The sequence below is a fragment of the Lingula anatina genome, chromosome 4 (genome assembly GCF_051362555.1).
Source record: "Lingula anatina isolate TDL-2025a chromosome 4, LinAna3.0, whole genome shotgun sequence".
NCBI lineage: Eukaryota > Metazoa > Brachiopoda > Lingulata > Lingulida > Lingulidae > Lingula > Lingula anatina.
This window is the reverse complement of record NC_141770.1, coordinates 6,270,494-6,298,074: the sequence shown is the minus strand read 5'-3', so window position 1 is coordinate 6,298,074 and position 27,581 is coordinate 6,270,494. Positions and strand designations below refer to the sequence as shown.

At 36.2% G+C, this 27,581-nt stretch overlaps 2 protein-coding genes across 2 annotated transcripts in view; one reads left to right on the top strand and one right to left on the bottom strand.

Annotated features, from left to right (window-relative positions):
* Positions 1-27,581, top strand: part of LOC147762152 (uncharacterized) — a 235,377-nt gene that overhangs the window by 119,239 nt on the left and 88,557 nt on the right. The gene's annotated exons all lie outside the window — the stretch shown is intronic.
* On the bottom strand, positions 33-27,283 carry LOC106155028 (kinesin light chain-like). The gene is made up of 18 exons (XM_087010511.1): positions 27,191-27,283; positions 15,024-15,254; positions 14,382-14,487; positions 13,811-14,039; positions 12,814-12,901; positions 10,779-10,880; positions 10,364-10,447; positions 10,027-10,116; positions 9,332-9,431; positions 8,953-9,002; positions 7,813-7,880; positions 7,087-7,183; positions 6,385-6,613; positions 5,452-5,507; positions 4,737-4,861; positions 3,202-3,262; positions 2,155-2,324; positions 33-1,946 (listed from the first exon to the last, which is right to left on the bottom strand). The coding sequence occupies exons 2-17, from the start codon at positions 15,249-15,251 to the stop codon at positions 2,157-2,159; spliced, it is 1,881 nt and encodes a 626-aa protein (XP_086866637.1). The 5' UTR covers positions 15,252-15,254; positions 27,191-27,283; the 3' UTR covers positions 33-1,946; positions 2,155-2,156.

The following is a 27,581-nucleotide window of genomic DNA, read 5'->3' as shown; positions in this document are numbered from 1 at the left end:
GTACTTAATTTTGTTCTTTAAATAAGAAAAAATAAAGAAATGTTATAAGCCATTACATACTATATTTATTTCATAGGAAACTGACAAACACAGAAACCATGATCAACTCCAACATAAAGGTCGTCAGTTCAGAGAAAGCAATTTGAGTTGAATTGTCTAGAAAAAGGCCTTCATAAACTAGATTACTTAATAGTCCCACCATCTTTACATAAAAAAAAAAAACATAAATTATGAAGATATGTACTGAAAAAAATTATTTCTTGAATTAGAATTGATATATAAATTGTACAGATCTGCACCGGAAAAGGAGTAACATTCTTTATCAGTTTTGGCTATACCTTGATTTATGAAGGCCCCATGTACTACAAATGTTTGCATTTACTGCAAATTAACTGCAAATTTTCTTAAAAGAAACCATCAGAACACTGTTGTAGATTAAATACTCTTCACCTGTTACTAAACCAAAAAACATCTTTTGCCCCAATATAAGTTAACAAAAATAAGAGGTAACATAACAAAATGTATCTTTCTCAAGCTGACTAAAGACTAAGGATCCTCAAATCAAATGTAAGAACGTGCCTTTTCAAAGTGAATGACCTGCTTTGGTTTTACTTGACAACTAGTCTCAACACCTCTCCCAATCTTATAACAATGGTACATCAGCAAGTTATAAGTACTCTTGCCCTTATGGAATGTAAAAATTACTGACAATTTCATTTACCACATTGTTCCAGTGAAGTCCAGACACCTGACAGATCACACCATGGTATGGTACCATAGCAAATCTTGTTGTCACTGCATTGAGATGTCTGCTTCTCGTAAATCTAAAATGAAGCTGCCCTTACTTTCTTGGCTAGATTTTCTAACAAGGGGGAAAGTTGTCAGCTTCCTCGAAATACAACATCCTTTGTTGTCAAAACCCTACAGTAAATACAGTACTTAATAACGAACATGCTGAGGCTAACTTACCCAAGCTTCCAATTTAGGATTCAAGGGGCCCCAAGATTCCAGAGCCCCAACTAGAATGTAAATTTACCATATTAGCACTATTTTGAAAATTTAATAGTCATCTAGTACTGTCTTTCTGGATCATAATGTTTTTGTCTTGCCATTCACTTTCACCCACACCTTCTAAATATAATAACCCAATCAAATAACCCAATTAATTTAAGTGCAGTGCTTGAGCATTGTAAAACATAATAAATTACATGAACATCATTCATATAATTATTTAGCTTAAATTCACATTCATACCAACTTTTTTTTACAATGAAGTAGATTAATTACTAGCACATATTGACAGAAAAGCTGGATACTGGTATTTAATATTGGGGACAGCACTACAAATTCCTACAATTATGAGTTAAACATTCATACTTTTATGAAGAGACAAGTTCCTTTCATAATGTCCATTGCTCTTGGCTATATATCAAGCGCTGCCAGTACCTTGTTGCATTGTGACAAAAAAGGGAAAAAACATTGAACTCTGTGCTGTCCCAAACCGCCAAGATATACTACATGTATTTGTATTGAGAACTTTTAGCCATTACACACTCCAGATTGATAAATCTACATTTAATAATATCCAAGGTCCAAATTTGGCATTTCAGTATAGCCAGCTGATCAAGATACTCGATATAAGGATACCCTACGGCAAGAACAACAAACATTTGGTGTTTGTAGTATTTAACAGATTAACAGTTTTCAATTCCATCTTCAATGTTTTGCAAGCAGTGCTTATATACAGCTCTCAATCTCCAAGGTGAGTGAAAATCTTGATCAGCTGGCTGCTATGTTGATTTCATTTGGTTTATGTCCACATAAATTCAGTCTACTTTACATTAAATAGACAACAAAAGGAAGCATTAGAAATGTCCTTGTGATATATGATCGGTACTTGCTGTTCTGTTAATTATGACGACTTAAATACTCGAGCGGCGATTATCCTGTAACGAAAACCAAACAAAATACATATGTATGTATATATACACACTGTTCAGTACTGTTATCAAAAATGTCAGCATGCTGTAGGTAAAGTTTACTGAAGTCCATGCAACTACATTTTATTTCACATTTCTGAAAAAAAAATGACACCCATTTGATGATCAAAACTCAAATGGAGAGATCTGGATGTTTTGAACATAATGTACTAACCCTTACTCATTAGCATTACCACCACTCTTGTCACACGAGACACTATCTGCAGAGTCTTGGCACATGCAATCTTTACTGCTGGAGTGCATCTTCTCTTTTGGGGTATTTTGATCTTTGCATTCGCTTCCGAGCACTTCAGCAATCTTGGTTTGCCGCACAGCATCAAGAGCCTGAACCAAAACATTAAAGTTGATACCCCTCATGCACAGTTATTTCACAATCAAGGGAAAACTTAATAAATGACAGCATGAAATGGAGACGCAGCCAAAGTATTTAGGCCAAACTCACAAAAATAGGTGATAATGCTACATATTGAAGTTGCATTATTTACATATCATATATTTAAGCATCCTAACAAGCTGTTCTATTATGACGACTTAATTACTCAAGGGGCGATTATCCTGTAACGAAAACCAAGCAAAATACATATATGTATGTATATATATAAATACACACTGTTCAGTACTGTTATCAAAAATGTCAGCATGCTGTAGGTAAAGTTTACTGAAGTCCAACTACATTTTATTTCACATTTCCAAAAAAAATGACAACCATTTGATGATCAAAACTCAAACTGAGGGATCTGGATGTTTTGAGCATAATGTACTAACCCTTACTGATATGCAAACTCTATTAGTGTTACTTGACCAATATGACACAGATGGTTACATTTATAAATCTTAGCATGTCATTTAAGATCATGCACATCGTGTATGTAACAGTACAGGACAAACATTTGGTAATGTCAGGTTGACAACATGTGCATGGAGAAAGGATACCCATGTTCTATGAGATTAATTTTTTTTTAATGTTTGCAAGATGAAAAAATAAAACCCTTGGCCTTTTCATGAATAACCAAGATACCAACCTGACTGACAAAATTTATATTACAAAGTTGCATGTGAAAAGTCTTCAAACATGCATGTAATTAAAGACTTGAAAAATGAACCAAAATCTGTGAGATTCCTGCATTCATGCGACAACATTAGTGCTTTCATATCTGTAAAGATCTACATTTTTCAATTTTTTTGTTAAACAGGAACTCACGTTAAATTTCTCTTCTTTACTGTTTGCGTTCAGCACTGACATGGGGCTTGCTCTTTTCATGCTGCAACATAAAACAAAAATCAAAATAAAGAAAAATTATAAAATCCCACAGCAATGCAGACTTTCACCTGAAATAAACATGGCCTCCAACTTATGATACATTGCAGGTTGCTGCATGCACAGCAGTTGTATTTAACTAAAGTAGACCTCATTCCCATAGATTTTAGATCGATCTATGCCTGTGGGGAGTCTCACTAGATTACCGCCAGCTTAGCTGTCTGTCCCGTCTACTGAAAGCTGTAAGGGGGTAATTAACTATGTCGTGCACTCGGCTGACTGCAATTTAGCGTGAACCCCCAGGGAGTTAGGTCGATCTAAATCTAAATCTCTGGATCAAACTAAATCTCTGGGAATGCACCCTAAGATATGTAATGAGCAGAAAAAAGTTTGGATTGAAAGGCGTAAGTGTATTTGAACTGCAAGAGAACACAAGAGAATAAATGATACAATTAAAAACTGGAATTTCTTGATATAAGAGTGAAGCCAGATGAAATGCTATAAAGCCGTGCAGGCTCAGATTCAAATAGCTTTGTGGGGTTAGTGCAGACAAAGCAATAGTGATATAAATATTTATGGCACACAGCTTTATTTTTTATCTGTAGCAGTACTGGATATTTCATCTAACCTAAATGGCTAGTCTGAACAGCTTAGCAAAGCAGAATTATCTTTAATAGTGACTAACAACTTTAGTAAATGCAAGTCATTTTATTAAATGCAAAGCAAAATTTAAAACGGAGATTAAAAAAAAACAACAGGATATTCGATTTTTTAAAATTTTCGGCTTGTTTCCATGTTTAGCCTTATCTCTGCACACAGCCATAAATCAACTAGTATATTACTTATCATTAATTAGGTCTTTCCAGACACATCAGGGTTGTAATTGTCAGGCTGTAACTATGGTTAATTTTTAAGTTTTCATTTGGGTTAATCAAAATTTGAATGCATACCAACAGTGGTGTCCCCCCCCCCTTCAAAATGTTGACCATTAAACAATGTAACTTTTAAGCTTCCGTTATGTGCTTTAAACTTTTGACAATTTGAAAATGTCCATCCCCTTCCAGGAAGTTACTGGTGCAAGTTTAATTTGGCTATTAAATCCCATATTTTACTTTGAAAATAATTGAAATGGCTAATCAAAGTCAAGCAAACTTAAGGACAATATTAAATAAATACAATAACTTAATGCCTGTTAAACCAAATTAAAAAAAAACTTATCATTTACTTTAAAATAGTCAAATATCAAGCACATGGACTGCAAGCAAACAATCACAATCCAACAAAACTAAACACGGTAAATTTCGAATTAAAAAAAAAAAAAGAAAAAGAGTAATAGGTAGCTAGTTTGTTAGATATCTCTGCACAATGCACTGCATGTCATTAAACACTGGCACCTTCTAACACTAGTATCACCAAGCCATGCATGCTTAAGTAAGTCTGTTATATTATATGTCAGGGGGACAAGGGGTCTATCTTACCTTCCCAAATTAGTGTCAGAGTCGGAGGACCTTTGTTCTTTCAGTTTCTGTACCAGTTTAGCGTTGCTACGTTTAATGGATGCTCGTAGTTTGGAAAACGAACCACTGCCTTTTAGTTTCCCAGTCTAGTAGAAAGACAAGTTAGAACAGAATATTAACTTTATCCCTCTAAATTAACCAATTATATGGTGGTTAAAAGATGACCTAATTTTTTTGGCCTTATGGGGGTAATTTAGTGGCATATAGTTCCATCACCAAAGTTACAGTGCAAACTTTAATACCCACGTACACTAGAAGCATGCAAAGTTCATCAGACACACAACACAGATGCACAAGAAAAGCAAAGAATGAATTTCTTGACATAAGATAAAAAGAAACAGTCGAATAAAAATGCTACAAAAGAAAATCTGTGCATACCACCCATTCTCACAATGTTGGATATGTTAAATTACTGAATATTTTTCTCCCAACCCAGCTGAAGTGCTTCTTGAACTATATTACAGTTCCATATAGAATGGCCAAAAAAAAGTTATATGAAGAGGATTTTACATCCCTGGAAGGAAGGCTGATTTCATTCACATGGCTGTGAAACCTTCACAGTTCATCTTAATTATAGTTTCTCATTTTTTGTTGTCACAGAAAAGAGAAATATTCCATGATATTTTTTGAAGGAAATAGTAATCACAGATGACAGAAAATCTGCCACTAAAGTTACCCCCACTATGGACCAACCAACAGGATCTGTGCCTGCCACACAGGAGAGAAGACTTGCTGAAAGGAAGGCACATGTCAACTTCACAAGACAACAAAGCATCAGCATTGCATTATGTTCGAGCAAGATAATGTAAGTGGCGGACACTACACTCTCAGTGGATGCTGACCTATTCTAAATGACAAATATCACTATCGATCCCACTTAAATACTAATACAAGACAAATCAGTTCTAAGTCACAATATCCATTACCATGTTTTTAGAATTTGAATTAATATGTATTTGAGCATAGGCACTATTCCCAACTCCAAGGTTTAAATGTACTACTGTCCACAGCTATTTAGAGTAGGTCTGAGTTGATATATATAGCCATATACATACAGCTCAAAATGCTGTGCTCTGTGCAGAAGCTTAGACCCCATTTCCATAGATTTTAGATCCATATATCCCTGTGGAGAGTCTCACTAGATTACCTTCAGCTTAGCCGACTTAAGTGTCTGTCCCACCTACTGAAAGCTGTAAGCTGTAAGGGGGTAATTGACTATGGTGCGCGCTCGGCTGACTGCAATTTAGCTTGTGATCACGGAAGTAACTGACTCGCGCTGCCAGTAATTACGCCGCGGGATATTCAGGGCACAGACTGTGATCACAAGATACCGCAAATAGAAAATAGATTTTTAGAAAATAGACTTTCCTTGCTAACAAAACCACCCTTAGTGAAGAAAATGTAATTACTTAGGTGTGCTAATTTTCTTTTTCTTTTGTTTGCTTTTTTGTTTCTGAATTAAAAGTTTCCTCAATTTTTTCCTATCAACTGGCTTGCTCAATCTGTTGGCTATCCTTGTACTTTATTTTTGAATTTAGAGAACATTTGCTTTGTGGTTGTTGCAACACTTTTCTTGATTTTGTGCATGTTAATGAATTATCTTCTTAACCACTATCCAGTGCATGTTGGAATGTTTCTTGTGCTGTACTCATATGTACCCCGTCGCCCTGCCAATGGATGCTGATACTCACATCATCAGCATTACCACCACTCTTGTCATACGAGACTCTATCTGCAGAGTCTTGGCGCATGCGATCTTTACTGCTTGAGCACTTCTTCTCTTTTGGGGTATTTTGATCTTTGCCTTTGCTTCCGACCACTTCAGCAATCTTGGTTTGCTGCATAACATCAAGAGCCCGAACCAAAACATTAAAGTTGATACCCCTCATGCACAGTTATTTCACAATCAAGGGAAAACTTAATAAAATAAATGAAAGCATGAAATCGAGACACAGCCAAAGTATTTAGGCCAAACTCACAAAAATAGGTGATAATGCTACATATTGAAGCTGCATTATTTACATATCATATATTTAAGCATCCTAATGAGAGCAACATATCTAAAATAGAAAAAAAAACTGCAGCTGATATCAATACACATTTGCCAAATGATTAATCAAACATGCAGGCTGTCCAAAAAGACAATATATGCTATCTTTTACATTAAAGGGAAACAAGCCACTTGATATCCATAGAACATGAACAGATAACATAAGGCTTGGATGTAATAAAAACTACTTTAAAAAGCTTCAATGAAAATATAACCAATATCATAAAAATTGACCTGCAATAATCATCTGCACAAACTTACGTTTTTGGCACATTCTTCAAGGGTCTCTGCAGCTTCATATTTGCCCTGCCTTCTGTAGAGGGCTCCCAAGTTTTTTAATGTGGTGGTAACAGTAGGACTAGAATAAGAAGCACAACAGATAAATAAAATATCACAAGTGACATTTAATAATAAAAGTATTCCATCAGCTGCGTAATTACTTTGTCACTGTTTCCTTCAATCTCTAACTTATGTTGAAGAAAATATACATCAAGTACCAATATCATCTTATGGCATTTCTTTAAAAGATTGGTTTCCAAGATGAAGTCAGAATGGATTAAACATTTATTACATACTATTATTACATCACATCTGTACATGTTATGTAAAGCACCACGCTCGGCTGTCACCTTGATTGGATACAGTAGTAAACGATTGTTGCAAAATCGCTAACTGATTTAAAAACCGGGTGCATAAATTTGAAAACCACCTAGAACAACCTTAGACTGCCACATTAATCTAATACAATGCAAAAATAAACTATAAAAAGTGGTTAAAACATTCAAACCGAATGTCGTAAAGTCCCCTTATACCCCCATAGAGACAATAAAATAGAGTACTCTAAAGTAAAAATACAGTGTAAGGTTGTTCTAGGTGGTTTTCAAATTTATGCACCCAGTTTTTAAATCATATAGCGATTTTACGACAATCGTTTACTATCCAATCAAGGTGACAGCCGAGCGTGTAAAGAACAGATTTTCTCCTCACCTGTCTACCTTGGCAGCTCTGTGCCAGCCTCCATACTCTCCATATGGGGCACTATCCTTGAACTTGCCCTAAAATGGCATTAAATTAACAATTCCATTCATAATATCATATATATGTTCATACTCATGTTATGCCATATTATAGAACCCAAATTGATAGGTTATAATAATAATATAATAATAATTTATTTACTAAAATCGCAACCTAATAGGTTGAAGTTTTACAATGCGTCTTAAATAATAAAATCATAAGGTATTTTAAAATTAACTAAGAATTATAAACTAAACTAAAAGGACCAAAGACTTATAAGACAGTTTGAAGCAGTAATTTACATAAAATTTAAAAGACTGTGTATTATAAAAGATGATTTAAAACGCTCCGTTTTTACTTTTGGTATTAAAAATTTGTTTAATACCAAAATTATGTGATAATACTATCTTTACCTACTACTTTTATAATAGAGGAGCCATATTTTTTTATTTCATCGTTCTAAAATGTTGAGCAATACATGAAGGCAGCAATCAGAGGATTAAGACCAGAAAAAATATAAATATTCATTTCTGCATCAAGGCAAGGCAGTTTTTTTTTTATAAGCAGCAAGCCTATTAATTGTCAGACAATTTAAATAAATATTATCTTTTAACAAAAATCCATTACACATCACTGCTTTTACATGTTTTTTTTTTTTTTTTCACTTCAAATGTTCAGCTTAAAATTTTGGTATGAAAAAGTTTCATGTGAATTCATACAATGTACAGCTAGCAACTCTGAGTACATCTTAATGCTTAGAAATGCCAATAAGCTGAGAAAAAAAATGATGCAAATAAAGCTGAAAGATGTACAACCATGTGTAATTTGTCAGCTTGTAAAGTTCCACATTCTTTTGCTCCAGACGGTTCAGATCATGTGGAATTTTAGTACAACATCTGTCACATGCAAGGGACAGGGAGAGTTTAGAATATAATATTGTTTATATAATGTGCATCTTAGGAAGAGTATGTGTAAGTAGTATATCAAAAAGTCATCTTGTTAACTGTGTAATAGTTCCCGTTTCCATCGTGCACTGTGTATGACAGTAAGATGTAAAGATGGCCACATGCACTCAGCATGTGAAGTAGTCACACAGTGAAAAACCCTCACCTTGTTCTCCTCTCTCTCCTCTGCCTGCATCCAGATGGGCTTATTGTCACCTGGAAGGAAAACGCTTCAAAGTTAGTGTTGACTGTGTAAAGTGTTAGGAATATTTCCAACCTTATCCAAATCATTGCCCCTGGAACAGTTACACCTTCTTCAGAGGAAAACCTCTCAATATAACTAAAGTTGTAGCAGTGATATACAAAATCCTCTCATTACTAACTCTACATCTAATTGATAATTCAGAAAAATATACCATACATACAGTATGCACTATTTTCACTTTTACGCCAAAGAGATTATGTATTACTGCATTAAGAGTCTAAAACTAAAATGCTTTCTTCAAATCAAAAGATGAGGAATATCAAATCAAGTTTAAACCTACCATCTACTTTCCCAAATTCCTTTTCATGTGCCCTAGTGAGGACCTCTTTGTAAAGGATTTCAGCTTGCTTGTATTTCCCTTGCTTCAGGTAGGCAGAGGCCTGAATTAGAATATAAATAGTTGAATATCACCCAATAAAAACAGGGTTGTCAACACGGGATATAGCATCATATGTTATCAACATTTCAATATCACCTCAACACAAAGCGAGTTTGTTGTAAAAAAAAAGTAGAATGCAATCAGGCCCGTAGCCAGCAATTTCACAAGGGGGGTTCTTTTTCTGAAAAAGTGGACTTTTTCCCATAAAAACTTCATGTACCTAGATCAAAATTTACCCAGAGTGGACCTTTTTCCAGAAAAAGGGGCGGTTCTTTCGAACCCCCCAAACCCCCCCTGGCTATGGGCCTGGCAATTGTAAACAGGTGGAGCTGGCAACCATGTATATCTTCAGAACAGAATATTCAGTAATAAACCATCAAAAGCATGAACAGGTTATTCCTTGGTGAGTAAAAGATAAGTGTTGAGATTTACAGAAAAAACATAATACTAGCTATATAAAGCTCTAATGTGCAATGTGTGCCTTTAACTACTACAATAAAATGATTTTGTTAAGTTACAAGTTTTGATAACACATTGTTCCATTTTTAAGCTGTGATAGTCTTTTTGCTGAACACATTAGAGTCTGCACCACTTACTAGATTATTCTTTGTATTGGCAACATTAGGATCATCAGGCCCCAATTTGGTCTCATAGATCTCCAGTGCTCTCTGGTAGTACTGTTCTGCCTAGAAGTAAATGAATAATAGTCATGAAAACTGATATATCAAAGAGAAGAATGGCCAAATTGCTGCCAAATTGAAACAGACTTGACTAAAACACTAATAACTGATCTCTGAATTTGTGGATTCACAACCAAAAGCCGTCCCTTCAGAGACCCTTCTTGCATTTTATCAAAAAACACATCTCTATTTTGACCATTTATATTAACCATCTCCATATGAAACTTAGAATAATTCAGTACAATATATCTACATCTTCATATTTCCCTTGGTTCTGACAAAGCAAGGCCAAGGTATTCAACTGTCTGGCAACATCTGGGTGATCCTTGCCTAAGACCTGTAATTACACAAAACATTCCATGAAAACACAACTCTGATACATCTACATATGTACAGCCTATAAATCTCGGGGGGGGGGGGGGGGGGGGGGCAAGCAGCTGTCATGTAATATAAGGTTTAGGAATTCACTTTCTAAATGTGACTCAAAAACACAATCAATCTCTGGCTTAAAATAAAAGCAGAAAAATTGGGATTGAGTAACAAAAGTTTTAAGTGAACTTCGTAAATGCTTGTCTGGCAAAAATTAGATATTTATATCAAGAGAGACTTCCAACCTTCCATACTGAAACATTAGAAAAAGGTTGCACACAATCTATATACATACATACCTTTTCTCTAATTTCAAGAGCTCTTTTACAGAGAGGTTCGGCTTCCTTGTACTTCCCCCTCTTTCCATACAAAACTGCAAGATTATTCAATGTGGCTGCAACCTAAAGATATAAAACTATACATTTTTGGTAATAATACCCCTTTGCAATACTACATAAAACACCACTTACAACAGTATAATGACAGCACAATTCATAGGAGTAAAGTTACATTTATATTATTTATGCAACATTTGAATATTTTCTATATATAGTGAAAAGCTGTTGACAATTTCAGGCCTTATAAATGGATTATGCATTTACTAACACTACCAGCAGATCTTTTAGCACTAACACCCATATTAACCACATAACCCACATATTAACCAACACATCGTAAAAGTATTACCGTAACCACTTCCATAGCGATACCTAGCACTACCAATGGTAGTGGTAAATACTTTTACAGTGTTGGTCAGTGTTAGAAATTAAGGCTGGACCGTCTGCCTGGGGCAGACAACTTTCAGAACGGGCAGAGAAGTTTTCCCACCCGGCAGGCATTCTAGCCAGCTAATTCCCAAGATGGCTGAGCTTTCGGTTCAGCAACTTATTTTCCTAAGAGGCAAACACTGGACTGTTGGTTAATTCGTGGTTTATATGGGCATCAGTGTTAAAAGATCTGCAGGTAGTTTTAGGGCGTATTCCCAGAGCTTTTAGATCGATCTATCCCCGCAGGGAGTCTCACTAGATTACTGTCAGATAATCCAGCTTAAATGTCCGTCCCGCCTACTACAAGCTGTAAGGGGGTAATTAACTTTTGTGCCTGCTCGGCTGACAGCTATTTAGCGTGAACCCCCAGGGAGTTAGGTCAATCTAAAGTAGATCGATCTAATCTCTGGGAATGGGGTCTTAGTAAATTAAATGCCTAATCCGTTTATAATTTTTAATTTCAAGCATCATGATAAAAATCAAATAAGGCATACATATTGAAGACTACTGCATGCTGTTTTGTGTTATAATTCCAGTTTCCTGGGTAAAATATAAGTATATTAAAGCTCAAACATTTTACACAAATGATTCAATGATTGAATTGGGAACATGCAACTTCACTTTCAGAAGACTTTCTGTTATTGTAATTCCATTAAAATTCAACTTCAGTGGTCACAACAAGCATGCAGTTATCTTCAAAGCTGCAGCAAAATAATATAATGCACAGGGCAATATTAATAATAAAATCAAATAAAATACTGTAGATTCTTTTGTGCAAGGTAAATCGGATATACAAGGTGAACAAAATTTGAAAATAAAAACAAAATTTTCACAATGGTACAATTAATCAAATGGGGAAATTTTGGGTGACACGTACATTTTACCCTTGGCATGGTAATGCAAATCATGCATCACATGCTTGTAACATGTCCATTTAACCCTAAACATCCCTTAAAGAGCCGCAACCAAAAAAAAAAAACCTCAACCTGTCTATCTATAACAGGTTACCAAAAACTGTCAACTTTATTGACTTCACTCCATCACATTTACAGCAACTCATTCATCCTAGTGTTAGCTGACCTTGCAAGGAATTCAGTTTATTAGAATGTATTTCTGAATAACAAGTTAAGAAAATTCACTAGTTGACTAAAGACACAGAACAACTGTCACTTTTACTTTAAAACCCTTTTGTTATTATTTCGATCAATTTAGTTTTAGTATTGATAAACAAAGTATCACGTTTTCAATAATTAATATTTTAAATTACAATCCATAACTGCAAGGTTGTGTCAATGACCAAAATACAACGATGACCAAAATACAACATTGAGTCAACGTCACATTATGACGGTGTTTTGACGTGGCTGGATCAACATTGATTTTACGTTGAATTTAGGTAGATTAACGGCAATTCAACCTGTTTTCAACGTTGATCCAATGTAACTATGCCTGCTGGGAAGCTAGTAGTTTGCATGACATTAGAGCACATGCCAAGGGTAACGAGATAAATAACATCAAACACATTAAAGAGGATTTTAAAGGCCATGCTGGGATCACAGTCACTCACTGCAGGGTGATCAGGTCCAAGAGTTTTCTCTCTGATGCCTAGGGCATCATTCAACAGGTTGGCAGCCTCTCTGTATTTGCCTTGGTCTCTGAAATTACACAGTCATAAACACGTTAGCTTTATATTCACTGCTGTGTGTTCTATATCTAGGCACATGCTAATGTTTTCTGCATTTTGTCACAACTTTCACCTTGGTAAAAGTGCAAGGTCATATAAAGTCTGAAAGGTCAAACTTCAGCCAGGTTTAGCATGAAATGACAGTCAATGCTGTTTACACCAACCACAGTGTCTGCACTGATATCAACCCAATGTGTGGGGAACACATCTGTTTTAGTTGTTCCCTTCTCTCACTTACTGTAAGGTGGTCATATCCTACAGTTTTCTCCCTGATCACTTAGGCATTGTGCAATAAACTGCCTGCCTCTTTATATTTACTCTGATCTCTGAAACACCAGCATTGTTATACAAGTCTAGTTCTTTTGCCTTGCCTACCATCCTTAATATCTACCAAATTTGATTGTTTTTCAATTGTAGAGGCAATATTTCTAAGCATACACTTTTTGATTATCTGATATTTATGATTCTTTTTGGGTATAAGCTTTTTAAAAAACCTTGCACTGAACTGTATGAGTGAAAACGGGAGCGTCTCGATAGTTAGAAGGTTCATTGGTCCGAAGGTTCATTGGTCCAAAAACGGTAACATTTTCATCAGTTTTTTAATCAAGGGTTCATTGGTCAGAAGGTTCTGTAGTGAACATTCGGACCAATGAACTTTTGGACTATTGAACCTTCGGATAATTGCTACGGCCCCGTGAAAACAGTCATAATTCTGATAAGTGTGAACTAAGTCCAATAATAAGAAAATTTCACATGCAAACAGAATCTGTTCATATAACCAAGAAAAAATTATTAAAACTTGTCCCAGTTTAGTCTCAATAATGTTCCACGTACACACACACAAAAAAAAAACAAAAAACAATTCAAAGTTACCCATTACCTGTATACTAAGGCTAAAATGTTCAACATTGTAGCTACATCTGGATGGTCATGGCCAGTTGTCTTCTCCAGATCTTCCAGTGCCAGTTTACACAGAGGCACTGCCACCTCATAGCGCCCTTGTGAAGCAAACTGAATGACTAAGTTGTGGAGTGTTCGTAGCCTTGCGGGAATTTCATGTCCGCCAGCAGCTGCTTGAGACATCACCATGGGTTGATATGGAGACATCACTGAAATATCAACATTTTGTATATAGTCTGCACCAGAAAGGTGGAGACGTCACATCACCAAAATATCAGTATTTTGTACATAGTCGACACCAAATAGACAGAGACATCACTGAAATATCACATTTTACAAATAGTTTGCACCAGCAAGACTAAAACATCATTGAAATATTAAAATTCTTTACTTATAATTTATAGCATCACTTACAAAGAGATTTAAACATATAGTAAGTTATGCATGCTCAACTAATATCAAGCAGGTATGTTAAAGGAAACTGCTGAAGGCAACCCTCTTCAACTAATGGAGAAAATGCTGCTGGACACGAGCTCTGATGCAATACTTACTGCTGTCCTGCTGCTGATTATCTTCATCACCATCTGGGAAGCCAAGGTCTAGCGGGAGATTTTTGGAATCCTTCTCAGAACTGATAGTTTCTTGGTCTGGAGTTGCCTGAAACAATTATTTAGTAACATATATATATATATACATACAGTATATATATATCAATTAGTGTGGATCAGGGGCGGATCCAGAGAAATTTTCTGACAGTCTTCCAAATTATCTTTGTTGATTCATCCTCCATTTTTGACCGTCTTCCGACAGAAAAAATTAGACACCCGTCAATGTAAACTTGAAAATCTGACCGTCTTCCAGAAGACCCAGAAGACAGCCTAAATCCGCCCCTGTGGATGAGCCTGTTATTATCCCTGTCTGCTAAAATTATTAAGGATAACCTTTTTTTCATATGTATTATTACTTCTAACATGATGCTTGTGATGATGAACTGAGCAAGAATATAAATCGTTATATTTTAACATTTCACGACTGGTTTTTCTTATGTAACAACAGTATTAACTTATTATGAATAAACATGTCTGACAAATTCACCTCTGGAAAGTTGGTGCACTATAAAAAGCTGTCTACAGAAAACTTCTAACTCCAAAAGATATAAATCTATTTGCCCATGCAAAGTTAAAGTAACTTACTTGTGTGGTATCTTCTTCATCGTATTTCCTCATTTTTTTCATAAATTCTAAATGTTTATTTTGTTCTTCAATTTCTGCAACTTTTTGTTCACTAAGTTGTAGCTTTTGTTGTATGTTTGCGAGTTCATCACGTAGCCATGCATTTTCTTGACAAAGACGTCGAACTTGTGCTCTCAACTTTTGTTTTTCTGCTTCCACATGCTGTGGATGATTTGTAAGCGCCATCATAACCTGAAGATTAAAACAAGAATTACATTAGAATGGATCTCTGTCAATATAATTTTTCTTTGACATCATATCCATGGCAATCTAAAACCACTAATCCCTCTACAAAGTGGAGATGTTTTAACTGTTATTCTAAAATAATTACTACTTTTTATCTTTTCTTCTTCCAGCTATTTAGCGTGAACCCCCAGGGAGTTAGGTCGATCTAAAGTAGATCGAACTAAACTCTGGAAATGGGGTCTAAGAGTACTGTACTGTTGGTAAGATATAAGAAACAACTTCAATTTTAAATGAAAAAATTTCAAAATACTTACGGAACGTAACTACCAGTATTGCTATTATGACTATTAAGCCTACGAAGGAAATGAGCTCCATCTCACTACTCTGCCCTTCTGTATCTGACTATTTACTGTATATGTAAAGACGGAACTTTTTTTTTCACATTTCCAGAATATTCTAGAATATTCCATGACTCAGCGTTTTCCTACATGTGCCGTAATCTGAAACCTGAGAGATGTTGTTTAATTCCAACATCTCGCAGATGGAGGGTCGATTCAGAACTAATATAAAAGAGTATTTTGTGGGATCCGCCATATCGATAAATGTCCTAATAAAATATTCATCCCAATAGATACGTCTCTATACCCAGCAGGCATAGTGACGTTGGATCAACGTTGAAAACAGGTTGATACGTTGAATTGCCCTTGATCTACCTAAATTCAACGTAAAATCAACGTTGATCCAGCCACGTCAAAACACCGTCATAATGTGATGTTGACTCAACATTGTATTTTGATCATTGACTCAACGTTGTTGTTTGGTCGTCGTGATGCAAGACATGGATTGTAATTTAAAATATTAATTACTGAAAACGTGATACTTTGTTTATCAATACTGTAACTAACTATGCCTGCTGGCTATGCCACTATGCCTGCTGGCTGTGACTTTGTTATATATATATATACTCACAGTATATACAGACTTGACATTTAATATGGAATATTTCAGTTTTGAAGGTATACCTAGGTAAAAATGCGTTCTTTTTAAAAAAATTCAGATTTCATATAAGACATCTGACTGGAGAAGTGTGAAGTCAGTTGTGTCGCTGCCAATTAACTGACTACCAAGTCTGTTGCACTGCTGCCTTGTGTAATATGCAGTAATTTAATTGGGCAGTGCTCCTTTGGGCTAGTCAAAGCTTGGCTTTGGCGAAGGATGGTTCTGTCAAAAAAGTATCCATATGTCGGCAAATACTGCATAGAAGAATTTGAAATTTTGCATGCAAGCGGTCGGTTTTGCAGTGTGTAAAATGAGTTAAGCAGCGTTTTACAAAACTGTTAAGCTGCGCCAGAATGGCGCGAAAAACACAGACATTGCCAGACAGATTATTGTGTCAAACGGAACGGTCTACACAGTTTTATAGAGTTATGCTCAGTTTGAGGCAGTACACAGAGACCAAGCCCAATGCATTGACGTCTTACCACCAGGGTATAGGACTCACTGTCCTTCAGGATACGCTACTTCAATTAAACCAAAACCACCCAGTCCGTTTTGAATGAGGGACAAATTGTCACCAAAACTTGTTTTTCAAGGCTCTTAGCAAACACCAAACTGATTTCAGCAGGTTAGGATTCCAGGTGACCTCTGAGGAAGCCACTGTAAACAGCAAAGCAGCCTAGTCTGTTTCTCTAATGAATTGGAGACCATGACAGTTTCTGGGTAAAACACTGAAACCGCGTGGCTTTCTTTATTGAGGTCAGATTTAACCTGTACTGCTAAACTGGTCAAAACAGAGTTTACAGACATTCTGAAGAGGCCTTCGACGAAACGTGTGCCACTTCTTAAGTGACTAGGGTCATTGACAGTGTCAGTATTTGGAGTGGATACCATATTGGTGCCAAAACACCAATGGTAGTCATCGATGAAAACCTGAACCAGATCAAATAAATCTGGGAACCACTTGACTATTATTTGATAGGGGGCACCTTAGGAACAATTTTAGGTTGCAGGGTGAGGTTGCCGGTTCACACAGAGCACATTTAATAGCAGATAACTTACAGAACCAAGGGAATGAGTAGCTACCTTGGTCATCAAAATCGCCATATTTGAACCACATAGACAATATGTGGGTAGGTCATTACTCACCGAATCAAAGGGCTGCATGTCCTACATCAAAACTGAGCCAAATTGGACAAGTTTTAACCGTATTCTGGAATTTTATTCCAGATTAAACTCTAAAAAGCCTATCATAAGAAATGCCTTGCGGCTTGAAAGCTCTGGTAGCAGCAAGATGAGGTCAAGCGTAACAGCGACTGTTGCTGTGACTAGACACTGACATGGGGGGCCTTTGTGGGGCGTGTAACTCTTTTAAAGACAATACCCAGCTAGAAAAGTAGTCCCCTTTGCAGTCTGCTTGCAGTCTCCTTTACAGTCCCCCCATGGAGCCTGCTTTGCAGTCTCCCTAGCAGTCCCCGCTCCCATAGCAGCCTCCTTTGCAGGTATCCTTAAGTATGGAGGGAGTCCCCTTGGCAGTCTTAATTTGCATTTTTGGAACGCGCTGCCAGGGGGACTGCCTGGGCAGTCCCCCTAGCAGTCTGCTTTAGCAGCCCCCCTAGCAGTCTGCTTGGCAGTCCCCCTAGCAGTCTGCTTGGCAGCCCCCTTGGCAGTCTGCTTGGCAGTCCCTCTGGCAGTCTTAATTTGCATTTTTGGAACGCGCTGCCAGAGGGACTGCCTGGGCAGTCCCCCTAGCAGTCTGCTTTGGCAGCCCCCCTAGCAGTCTGCTTGGCAGTCTCCCTGGCAGTCTTAATTTGCATTTTTGGAACACGCTGCCAGAGGGACTGCCTGGGCAGTCCCCCTAGCAGTCTGCTTGGCAGCCCCCCTAGCAGTCTGCTTGGCAGTCCCCCTGGCAGTCTGCTTGGCAGCCCCTCTAGCAGTCTACTCTGCAGTCTCCCTAGGCAACTGGCAAAATAAAATTTGGTAAAATCTTTTTTTTATATATTTTATTTATTTATTTATTTTTTGTATATTCAAACAATAATTACATTTATCAAAAGGAATTTAGAAATAATCATTCTCCAAAGTATGTTTAAGTTCAAATCTAAATACAAAATTTCCCCTCGATCATAAAATGTATGTTATCTGATCCATTTATATCTAACATATTGGTTTATTTCTCTCCAAACAATTTACTTCAGTTTACTGCTTTACATATACATATTTTTCTACAAAGCCCATATTAGCAGAGGGCTGGGAATTCTACTGTATGTTATTTAATCATTCCAAAAACTCTATCACAGAATTCACTGACCAGGATTCATATATACAGACACATAACAGCAATATTTCAAGTAATTTTTAAGGTTTTTTCAACTAATGAGGGCAAGTTATACACTAATACAATTTTAAAGTGTACATACCAAAGGAAAAAAGGCTCATTTCATTTAAACTTGGTATTTTTAACACACTGCATGATGATGAAATGTACAGAGATGTTTTAAAAGGTAATTATCCTCATCTGTGAATTATTGTTGATATTCATGCCAAAAACTAAAGAATTTAAAATAAGAATTTTACAAGGCCCATAATGGTTAAATGCAAACCTTTTTCTAGCCTAATAGCAATTCCAAGTACTTTTTAAAACCACAAACAGAATTCAAAGTGCTGGGTTAAAATTGAACACTTTCCAAGGCTCTATGGATCCTGGTGCATCAGTAAACTATACATGTAGGAAAATACAAAACCAAAAAGGCTTGCATGCTCACTTCTTATCCTGTCTCTTTATCTCTTCATTTTTCTTTCTATATTTCCTTAAAATGTCTTCTTTTTCAATCCAGAAATCAATGTTTTCAGATTTCTTGCCTCTTCCTTAGAACATTCCTGACCTATAGCTTCTGGCTTAGATATTTGAATCAGCCCAACGGACTACTGCCTGTTTAAACTGTGCTATGTACTGTCCAGTATAGTAATTTGATCTCATTGAGCAAGCTGTAGGCAGACTGTTTATATCAAACTGACAGTTAAGATAAACATGCCCCTAGCTTGAAATGAATTTGGTCTATTGAAAGTTACCAGTTGATTTTAAGTCCAACTTAAATTGATGCTAACTGTGAGGTTTTAAATTTATACATTGTGCAATTGTATATTAAAATAAGACTTCAATCATTTGTCTAATTTCAATGATAATAATAGCAATGATTAAGCATATAATATTTTCACAGCATTATTTAAAAAATATAAATCTGTTCACTCAGTTATTTTTTATAGGTGAAGTAAATGTACTATATATGAGTGTATATATAGCTTGGAGGATTAAAGCCAACAACTGCTTTTAACCCAAACAATTTTAAAGTCATTTTGACAAGCTCTTAATAAAAAGAAAATGTTTTCTTTTAAGCCTGATAACTGATCAAAAGATTAGCATACATGCTTCTCAGTTGCAAATAGAAACACTTTTTAAGTAACTATTGGGTTTTTTATTGCATACGTTGGGCAACGTTAAAAATGTCAGTTATTGCAGCCTCCTTTGCAGTCCCGTGCAAAATATTTAAGTTATTGCAGCCCCCTTTGCAGTCTCCTGCAAAAATGCCTAAGTTATTGCAGCCTCCTTTGCAGTCCCCTGCAAAATGTTGAAGTTATTGAAGCCCCCTTTGCAGTCCCCTGCAAAATGTTTAAGTTATTGCAGCCCCCTTTGCAGTCTGCCTGCTCAAGGAGACTGCACACTGGAGCCCCAGACTGCAAAAGGACAGTCTCCCTGGCAGTCTCTCTGGCAGCCTGGGCTCCTGTGGGCAGCCGGGGCTCTCATTCTAGCTGGGTAATTAGGAAAATATGGAGATCCAAAATATCGCTTTCAATGGTTGTCGTATGACTGAAAATAGGCAATGTATTTTTGTTTGCTTCACTGACGAATTCAATTAATGAACTGATGTCACAATGACATCGAAGAGATTATCAAAAGATATTAAAACACGATTATAATCCTTATTTTCATTTATCAGTCAAAATAGGAAAAAAAACTGATGAATTATGTTTTGGAAAAAATATTCCATGTTAAATGTCAAGTCTGTATATATATATATATATATATATATATATATATATATATATATATATATATATATATATATATATATAAGTTATTTTCTTACATATATAAGAATATGTATATATAGTTCAATCTTTGCTAGTGGTGCACTGCAGGGGGGCCATAACAAGAATGTAATTTAAATCTACATGGCCGACCAAATTCTCATGACATTGTTGTGTATATATATATATGTCTCAATAACAAATCAAAGAAGCTGCATGAGCAAGGAGGATGCTGTTATAAAAGCAGAAAAAGCAGAAAATACATCGAAGATACCGTCAAAATGGCGACATATATGTATACATATATATACATGTATGTATATATAGAACTTTATTTTCTTATATATAAGAAAAAAATATATATACATACATACTGTGAGTGTATATATATATATATATATATATATATATATATATATATATATATATAACAAAGTCACAGCCACCTCAACCTATCCATAAGAGGGTACCGAGAACTGTCAACTTTGTTGACTTTGTTCCATCACATTTACAGCGATCTACATGTATTCATTCTAGTGTTAGCTGTCCTAGTTTGCAAGGAAGTTTATTGGAATGTATTTCTGAATAACAAGTTAAGAAAATTCACTAGTTCACTAAAGACACAAAACAACTGTCACCTTTACATAAAATCATTTTAGTTACAGTTAGTTACAGCTAGTATTGATAAACAAAGTATCACGTTTTCAATAATTAATTAAACCTTGTAAATCCTAATTTAAAGGCCATACATATATACCCTACATATATTTAGCCATCAAACATGTCCTACTGCTAAACACATCCTGGCTAAAAGGGTGTACCATGCTTAGGTGCAAAACATGCTTAGGAGCTAAATGCGTTGAAAAAATCAGACAAAGCAGGCACTTGGATGTTTTTACAGTGAACGTTATAATTGTGTACCTGTGTTTCGTACCAAAATAAAAACATTTCAGGTCATTTTAATGTCTTTTCATGCAAGCATGTTGTCTAACAACTGGCGTTGATACAATGTTGTTATCTGACGTTGAGTCAACTTTCAAATCCAATGTTTATCCAACGTATTATCAATGTTATGGTTCAACGTTGTTTCAGCGTTAAAACAACATAATTTGCCCACTGGGTTATGACGAGGTCAGGCAAATCATCTGATGCTCTCATTGAGAATGTTGATCAACAACGCAAGGGGGAGGTGATATTATAGGACGGCCTCTATAAAAGGTTAATATTTTCCTTTCTCTCAGACGATCAAAAGTCCATCAGTCAGCAAAACCACATATTTTACAAATAATATGCAGACATAGGGACAGTCGGTCATCCGGGCACTTTACCTTAGCAACCGGCATCTGGGGTAAAACAAATCGGGCAACATGGCGGATCGCATTGACTTCTATGTAAAAGTTGGCAGGCTTTATCCGAAGATATCATACTTCACAGTGCCTGACCACTTGTGTCAGTGAGGATGAGTTATTTACCTGGTTGATTTCCTTTACAGGCTTTTGTAATTAGCTGCTGCACACCTGGTTAAGAGATAAAATCGGCCTTAACTGCCGATCGTTATCTGTGATCAGGAATCTTACAGTAGTAGATTGCAAAGACTCATTTGCTTACCTGGATGAGAATAATATTCACATCTCATTGAAAAGAAAACCATATGGAAGCAACTGATATTATCAAGGAAGGTTTCAATTGTACTAATAACTGTTGACGTTGCATATTGCAGACACATATGACGGGTACATTTTGCAGGTCTACTGAAGTGAACCGGTACTGTTTAACTCTCAGGCACGTACAAAAGTTAAATGGTGGAAGCTTGCTGTGTATCAGGTGACACTACCAACACATTAATAAAATCTAATGGGATTTGTTAAATTTCAAAGATCAACGGAAAAGTAAACGACTGTTGCAGGCTAAAGGTCGTGCAAACGTGACTAAAGACGAGACTGTTGATCGAAACAAGATTTGGTCGTAGCTATACATGCACTACAAGATTTGTGTATGTGTGTATAGTTCATTTTATTATAGATAAGGAGAAAGTCATTGTACCTTGTTTGGTATTTATGTTTTTCATTTGTTACAGGAATTAATTAGTAGTAGTTACAAGAAATTGAGATTGCATCTTGTTCTGGCATGTGTGACGGTATATCAATTCTTATAGTTAAAATTAATGGACTATAACGTCAAACTTTTTTGTTGTAAGTTAATTGATGGCGTCATAAAGGTAAGAAAAAATATGTACGTCAATATATTGACAAACTTGTGAGGTAATGTCTAAATCTTTAAGTAAAATTTTTAAAAAGTTGCCATAGATAAAGCGACCTTAACTGGTAAAATAACATACAGCTTTATTGCCGTGTTTGTTATTCAATTTAATTTTAATCTTGTACGTTTTGAAACTTAACGTTCTGTCTTCCATGATATTTCGCCAGAAAAGTGCACAATAAGATTGTAAACACTCATATGACGCGTAGCTGCCAATATTAATGCAGGTAACACAACGTGTCTTCTCTTCCAAAAAGTTGGCAAGCAACTGTTTATGCTGTCCTTCCAGGCTTGCATTAATATACATATGAACTGTATACAGACCAAAGAGGCCATGGGACCGATGACATTGCCCCTATCCCGTTCCCCAGGCTATTGCAGCAGCAGGTGATTTAATCACAATTTGTAGAAATCCTATTGTAATAACTTCTCAGTGTTGCACATTTCCCAGGTCTTTCTTACGATCCACGTTCTAAGAAGCCATTCCTATTTCACTACCTCATGTACATGTACAGGTACTTATTGTGGACATTTGCGTATGCAGTTAAGACCAATTTTCCCAGACAGCCTCAGTGATCTGGCCCACGTCTGGCCCAGATCTGGCAACATCTGGCAATGTCTGGCAAAAGGTATGGCCCACGTATGGCTTGCCACATGTGGGCCAGATGTGGCAATGTTTGGGCCAGATCTGGCCCAGACATTGCCACATCTGGCCCAGTCCACATTTGCTCATATGGCCAGATGTCGGCCCAGATCTGGCAATATCTGGCAAATGTATGGCATGCCAGATGTGGGCCAGATCATAAACAAATGGGCCAGATTAGGGCCAGACATGGACCACATATGGCCCAGAATGTTTTTTTTTTTTCTTTTTTTTAATTATTTTTAATTATTCAATAAGATTACTATAAAAAAGACATACAAGATTCAAGATTCAAGTATTTATTCTGTGCTAAAGCCCTAAACAAAATTATTACACATTATATAACCTTGCTGGCAACTAACATGTAACAAATTAAGGGTCACTCCTTGTCTTTTTGTACAAAACAATGTATATTTGAAAAAAAAAAAAAAAACTACACTGCAAAAAGGTAAATATACAGACACTTAACAGGAGGAAATGTCACTTACATACATGTAAAGAAAACAGTTATAACAACAATTTTTTTTCAACACAAAGCTGCTCATCGAATCTGAATTAACACAAATTACAAAAATTGTAATTAATTATGCATGTACATGGGGGAGGAGTTTGAGGGGGAAATATTTTTGCACACATTGTCATTTTTAAACTAATTCAAACATATCATTAATAATAATAATCACTAATGAATATAGTTTTGTAATGAATAAATCTTGAATAATGAATGAAAAAACATTTTTTTTTTAGATGATGGTGAGTTATAACAAAATTATAAATAACCATGCAGTAACTGTAATTCAACTTGCATGCTGGCTACAGTACTGTACATACATGTAAATTCTGAAAAAAAAAAAATATGTATACTCCAGCACAGATATGGATGTACAATTAAAAGAGAATTACATGTGCACAAAAACAAACCCCAGTATCAATGCTTTTGAATTAAATCACATCATGAATCAAATCACTCAATGAATTGAACCAGTTTGCAATGTTTGCGCTTTTTTCAAATCCATAACACTAAGAAATGATACATCCGGCTCCTTGACAAGCTTATAATTATTAATGGAATCAACAATATGGAACAAGTAACTCTACCAAGTTAACAACAGTTCATTCAAATGTCATGTCAAAACACAACATCCCTTCCTTTCTTGGAGAGAAACGGTCCTTTCAAAACATGTTTATTGACAGTTCAGTCTTTAAAATGTCCTTTCAAACATTTGCAGAATAGCATATGAACTCCAACTTTTATTCCTTAAACCACACTGAAAATTCTCAAAACTTATCAACTCATATCAAATCCCATGTCCTTTCACTACTACTGGTCTCTTCCTTTACGTCACATTCAAATGTTCCCTTCACTTTTAAAGGTTTCTCAGACGTGTATGAATAATACTGTTTGTTTTCTAGTCCTCCACAAGAGCCACATTTATTTTTCTTGGATTTCAGCATTCTCCATGTATTTTCATCAATGATATTACAATATGCACCTGAATCTGGTAATACACTGAGATTAACACTGCCTATATTCCCTCCATGTCTTCTGTGTATATTGCATTGGTTCCCACACCAAATGTATATGCACTCCTGGATTATCATGTTCAAAGCTGTCATTTACATGAATAATAGTTTCAGTTTTGCAGACTTTTGCAAAGTGATCCAACGTTCCATGTTTTCTCAGTCAGGGCGTTTCTACTTCGTTTTTCATGTCTAAACTCGTAATGTTTAGACTGGCTTGGTTTGTCAAATGACTTCGGTTTCATCATACTCACAGTTTCTGGTGTTCCAATTTCATTCAAAGCGTTAACTGTCTAATGTATATTCATGTTTCTAACCTGTGTTTGGGAGAGTCCTGAAAATATCTTTTACACCTGTCCCTGCTGAATGCAACATAAGCGCGCGTCTCCTCTGTCATGTATTTTTAATTTTCTATCTTTTTTCATTATTCATGCCGTCCGTTGGTTTTGAAAAGATCAATCTTTTCCGTCAGCGAAGAGGTTAAAACTGTCTAGCCATCGCGTCGAGCGTGACCCTAATGTCTCCGGACTTTTGTACGGTTCGAATTCCGTAATTTCACATTTTTCCTCCATTTTTTCAAAGAAAGTTGGCTCACAGTTTTGCACTAGTGTTAATCCTCGTCGCCAGTGTTGATGCCTTCGAAATAAATCGCATCACAAATCAAATCACTCAACGAATTGTATCAGTTTGATACGCTTGTGCTTTTTTCATATCCATAACTCTAAGAAACGCTACATCCGGGTCCTTGACCGGCTTAGCATAAAAAGCGGAATCTCACAACAGCGGAACGAGTAGTTCAAAAAAGTTTTAGAACAGTGAATTCATTCAAATGTCAAGTCAAATTAAACAAATAGCACACTTATGAGGGGACTTTGAAGAAAAGAGAGAGAGATAAATTAAATCAAAATTTATCAAATGACGTCAGTTCAATGCATTCAGCTCACTGGTCAATAAAAAATAAATAAAAGAAAATAAAAATTGAAAATGAAAATACCATATCTGGCCCAAGTCTGGGCAGCATCTGGCAAAATGTGGCATAAATGCCATGGAGACTTTGCCAGACTTGGCCCAGATCTGGCAAGTGTCTGGCAAAATGTGGCATAAATGCCAGACTTTGCCAGACTTGGCCCAGATCTGGCAAGTGTCTGGCAAAATCTGGCCCAGATATTGCCAGACGTTGCCAGATCTGGGCCAGACGTGGGCCAGATTACTGAGGCTGTCTGGGTTTATCTCGTAACAAGTTAAACAGTAGCTTATTACAAAGGCCTGCTGACTCAATAGACCAGGTAAATGATTCAACGCACCCGACACAAAAGGTCAAGCACTGCCTTTGCAAAATCTTCTGCTGTAAAATTCCCGATCACAGATAACGATCGGCAGTTATATTAGGGACGATTTTATCTCTTAACCCGGTGTGCAGCTGCTAATTACAAAAGCCTGTAAAGGAAATCAACCAGGTAAATAACTCATCCTCACTGACACAAGTGGTCAAGCACTGTGAAGAATGATATCTTCGGACAAAGTCTGCCAACTTTTACATAGAAGTCAATGCGATCCGCCATGTTGCCCGATTTGTTTTACCCCAGATGCCGGTTGCTAAGGCGTGTGACGTCAGCCCGACTGTCCCTATGGTTATTACAGTATATATAGGCCTTCAACTGTTGCCCCCCCCCCCCCTCCTCCACCACCGCCACTACCAAAATTATTTCTCGGCCAATGCGGCACTGATACCGTTTATTATCTCAAGGTGCCAGCTTCATAGGTGACTTCAGTTATAGGTCTACGTGCCCCGGAAGCCAATGATGTAAGTAAAAGTAGAACAAGTATGAGTAATACATCACGTGATGTTTTTGTCTGCTGTAAGGTAAACTAAGAAGAAATTTGTAGCGAATGTGAAAGTACCTATTTCCCCGCTTTAGACATTAAATGCTGTTGGTATTTGGTTATAACGTTGGGTAATGATGGCAAAGATATACATGTAGGCCTACGTGTGCAATGATAATATATGAAATGGAAGCCTATTATTGTCAGTTTTACCTTATTTCCATCGTCCCTATCATGACCCGTAATCATTTTCAAATGCTTTCGTTCACACACACGGTTTTTGTTATTTCCGGATTTTAAGACTTGGCTAGAGCTACACCCACCCTCCTCCCCTTCCTCTGTAATCCCTAAATATAACCGTTAATTGAAGGGTATAGGAGATTACACAGTGAAGTTTGCGGTCATGCTCTTCCTTGCCTTTCCCCTTATATTGGAACTAAAAGATTTTTATCAATGCACTTGTGAACGCGGTCATGGTATCAAACTGTTAACTAACTGACCAACAAATATACAGCCTCGTCTATACCCGATTCCGTGAAAAAATGAGCGATTAAAACTCATACTTTATCGTTGCTTGTTACAGAAAATACTATACAACTATATTCCTTACCTGTAAAATGCTTCATCAAACAGAAAGATGAAGATAACGCATATCAACTTGTAAGTGCCTTATCCGCGTGACCTTGTACCAGCATATGAGACTACTTCCGCGTATATGGGCTTACAAACGTGTTTTTATCGTTCTTTTCAAACATTATTTTTCTATGTCGGTTGCAAGTGTGAAAATGAAGTCTCATATAAGACCACAAAACCTTTTTTTTTACAAATTCCCACAACTATATGGCTACCGTAGGCTACATAGTGAAATCTTTTAACGTGATCTTCCGAAGCAGATATTTAAAATTTTGACCTGATTCAGAATACATTTCCTAAAACCATTTACCGGGAATGATAATTTAACTCATTTGATTCCGTCTTAATAATTATCTGCAATTAGTGAA

What these genes read in the sequence shown, in the direction of transcription:
- LOC106155028 (XM_087010511.1), bottom strand. Translation starts at nt 15,251, where the DNA reads ATGATGGCGCTTACAAATCATCCACAGCATGTGGAAGCAGAAAAACAA. An exon ending in TTGGACCTGATCACCCTGCA is followed by an intron (nt 10,881 to 12,813) that starts GTGAGTGACTGT and finishes TTATATCTTTAG; the next exon opens with GTTGCAGCCACATTGAATAA. An exon ending in AGAGCTGCCAAGGTAGACAG is followed by an intron (nt 7,184 to 7,812) that starts GTGAGGAGAAAA and finishes TTCTTATTCTAG; the next exon opens with TCCTACTGTTACCACCACAT.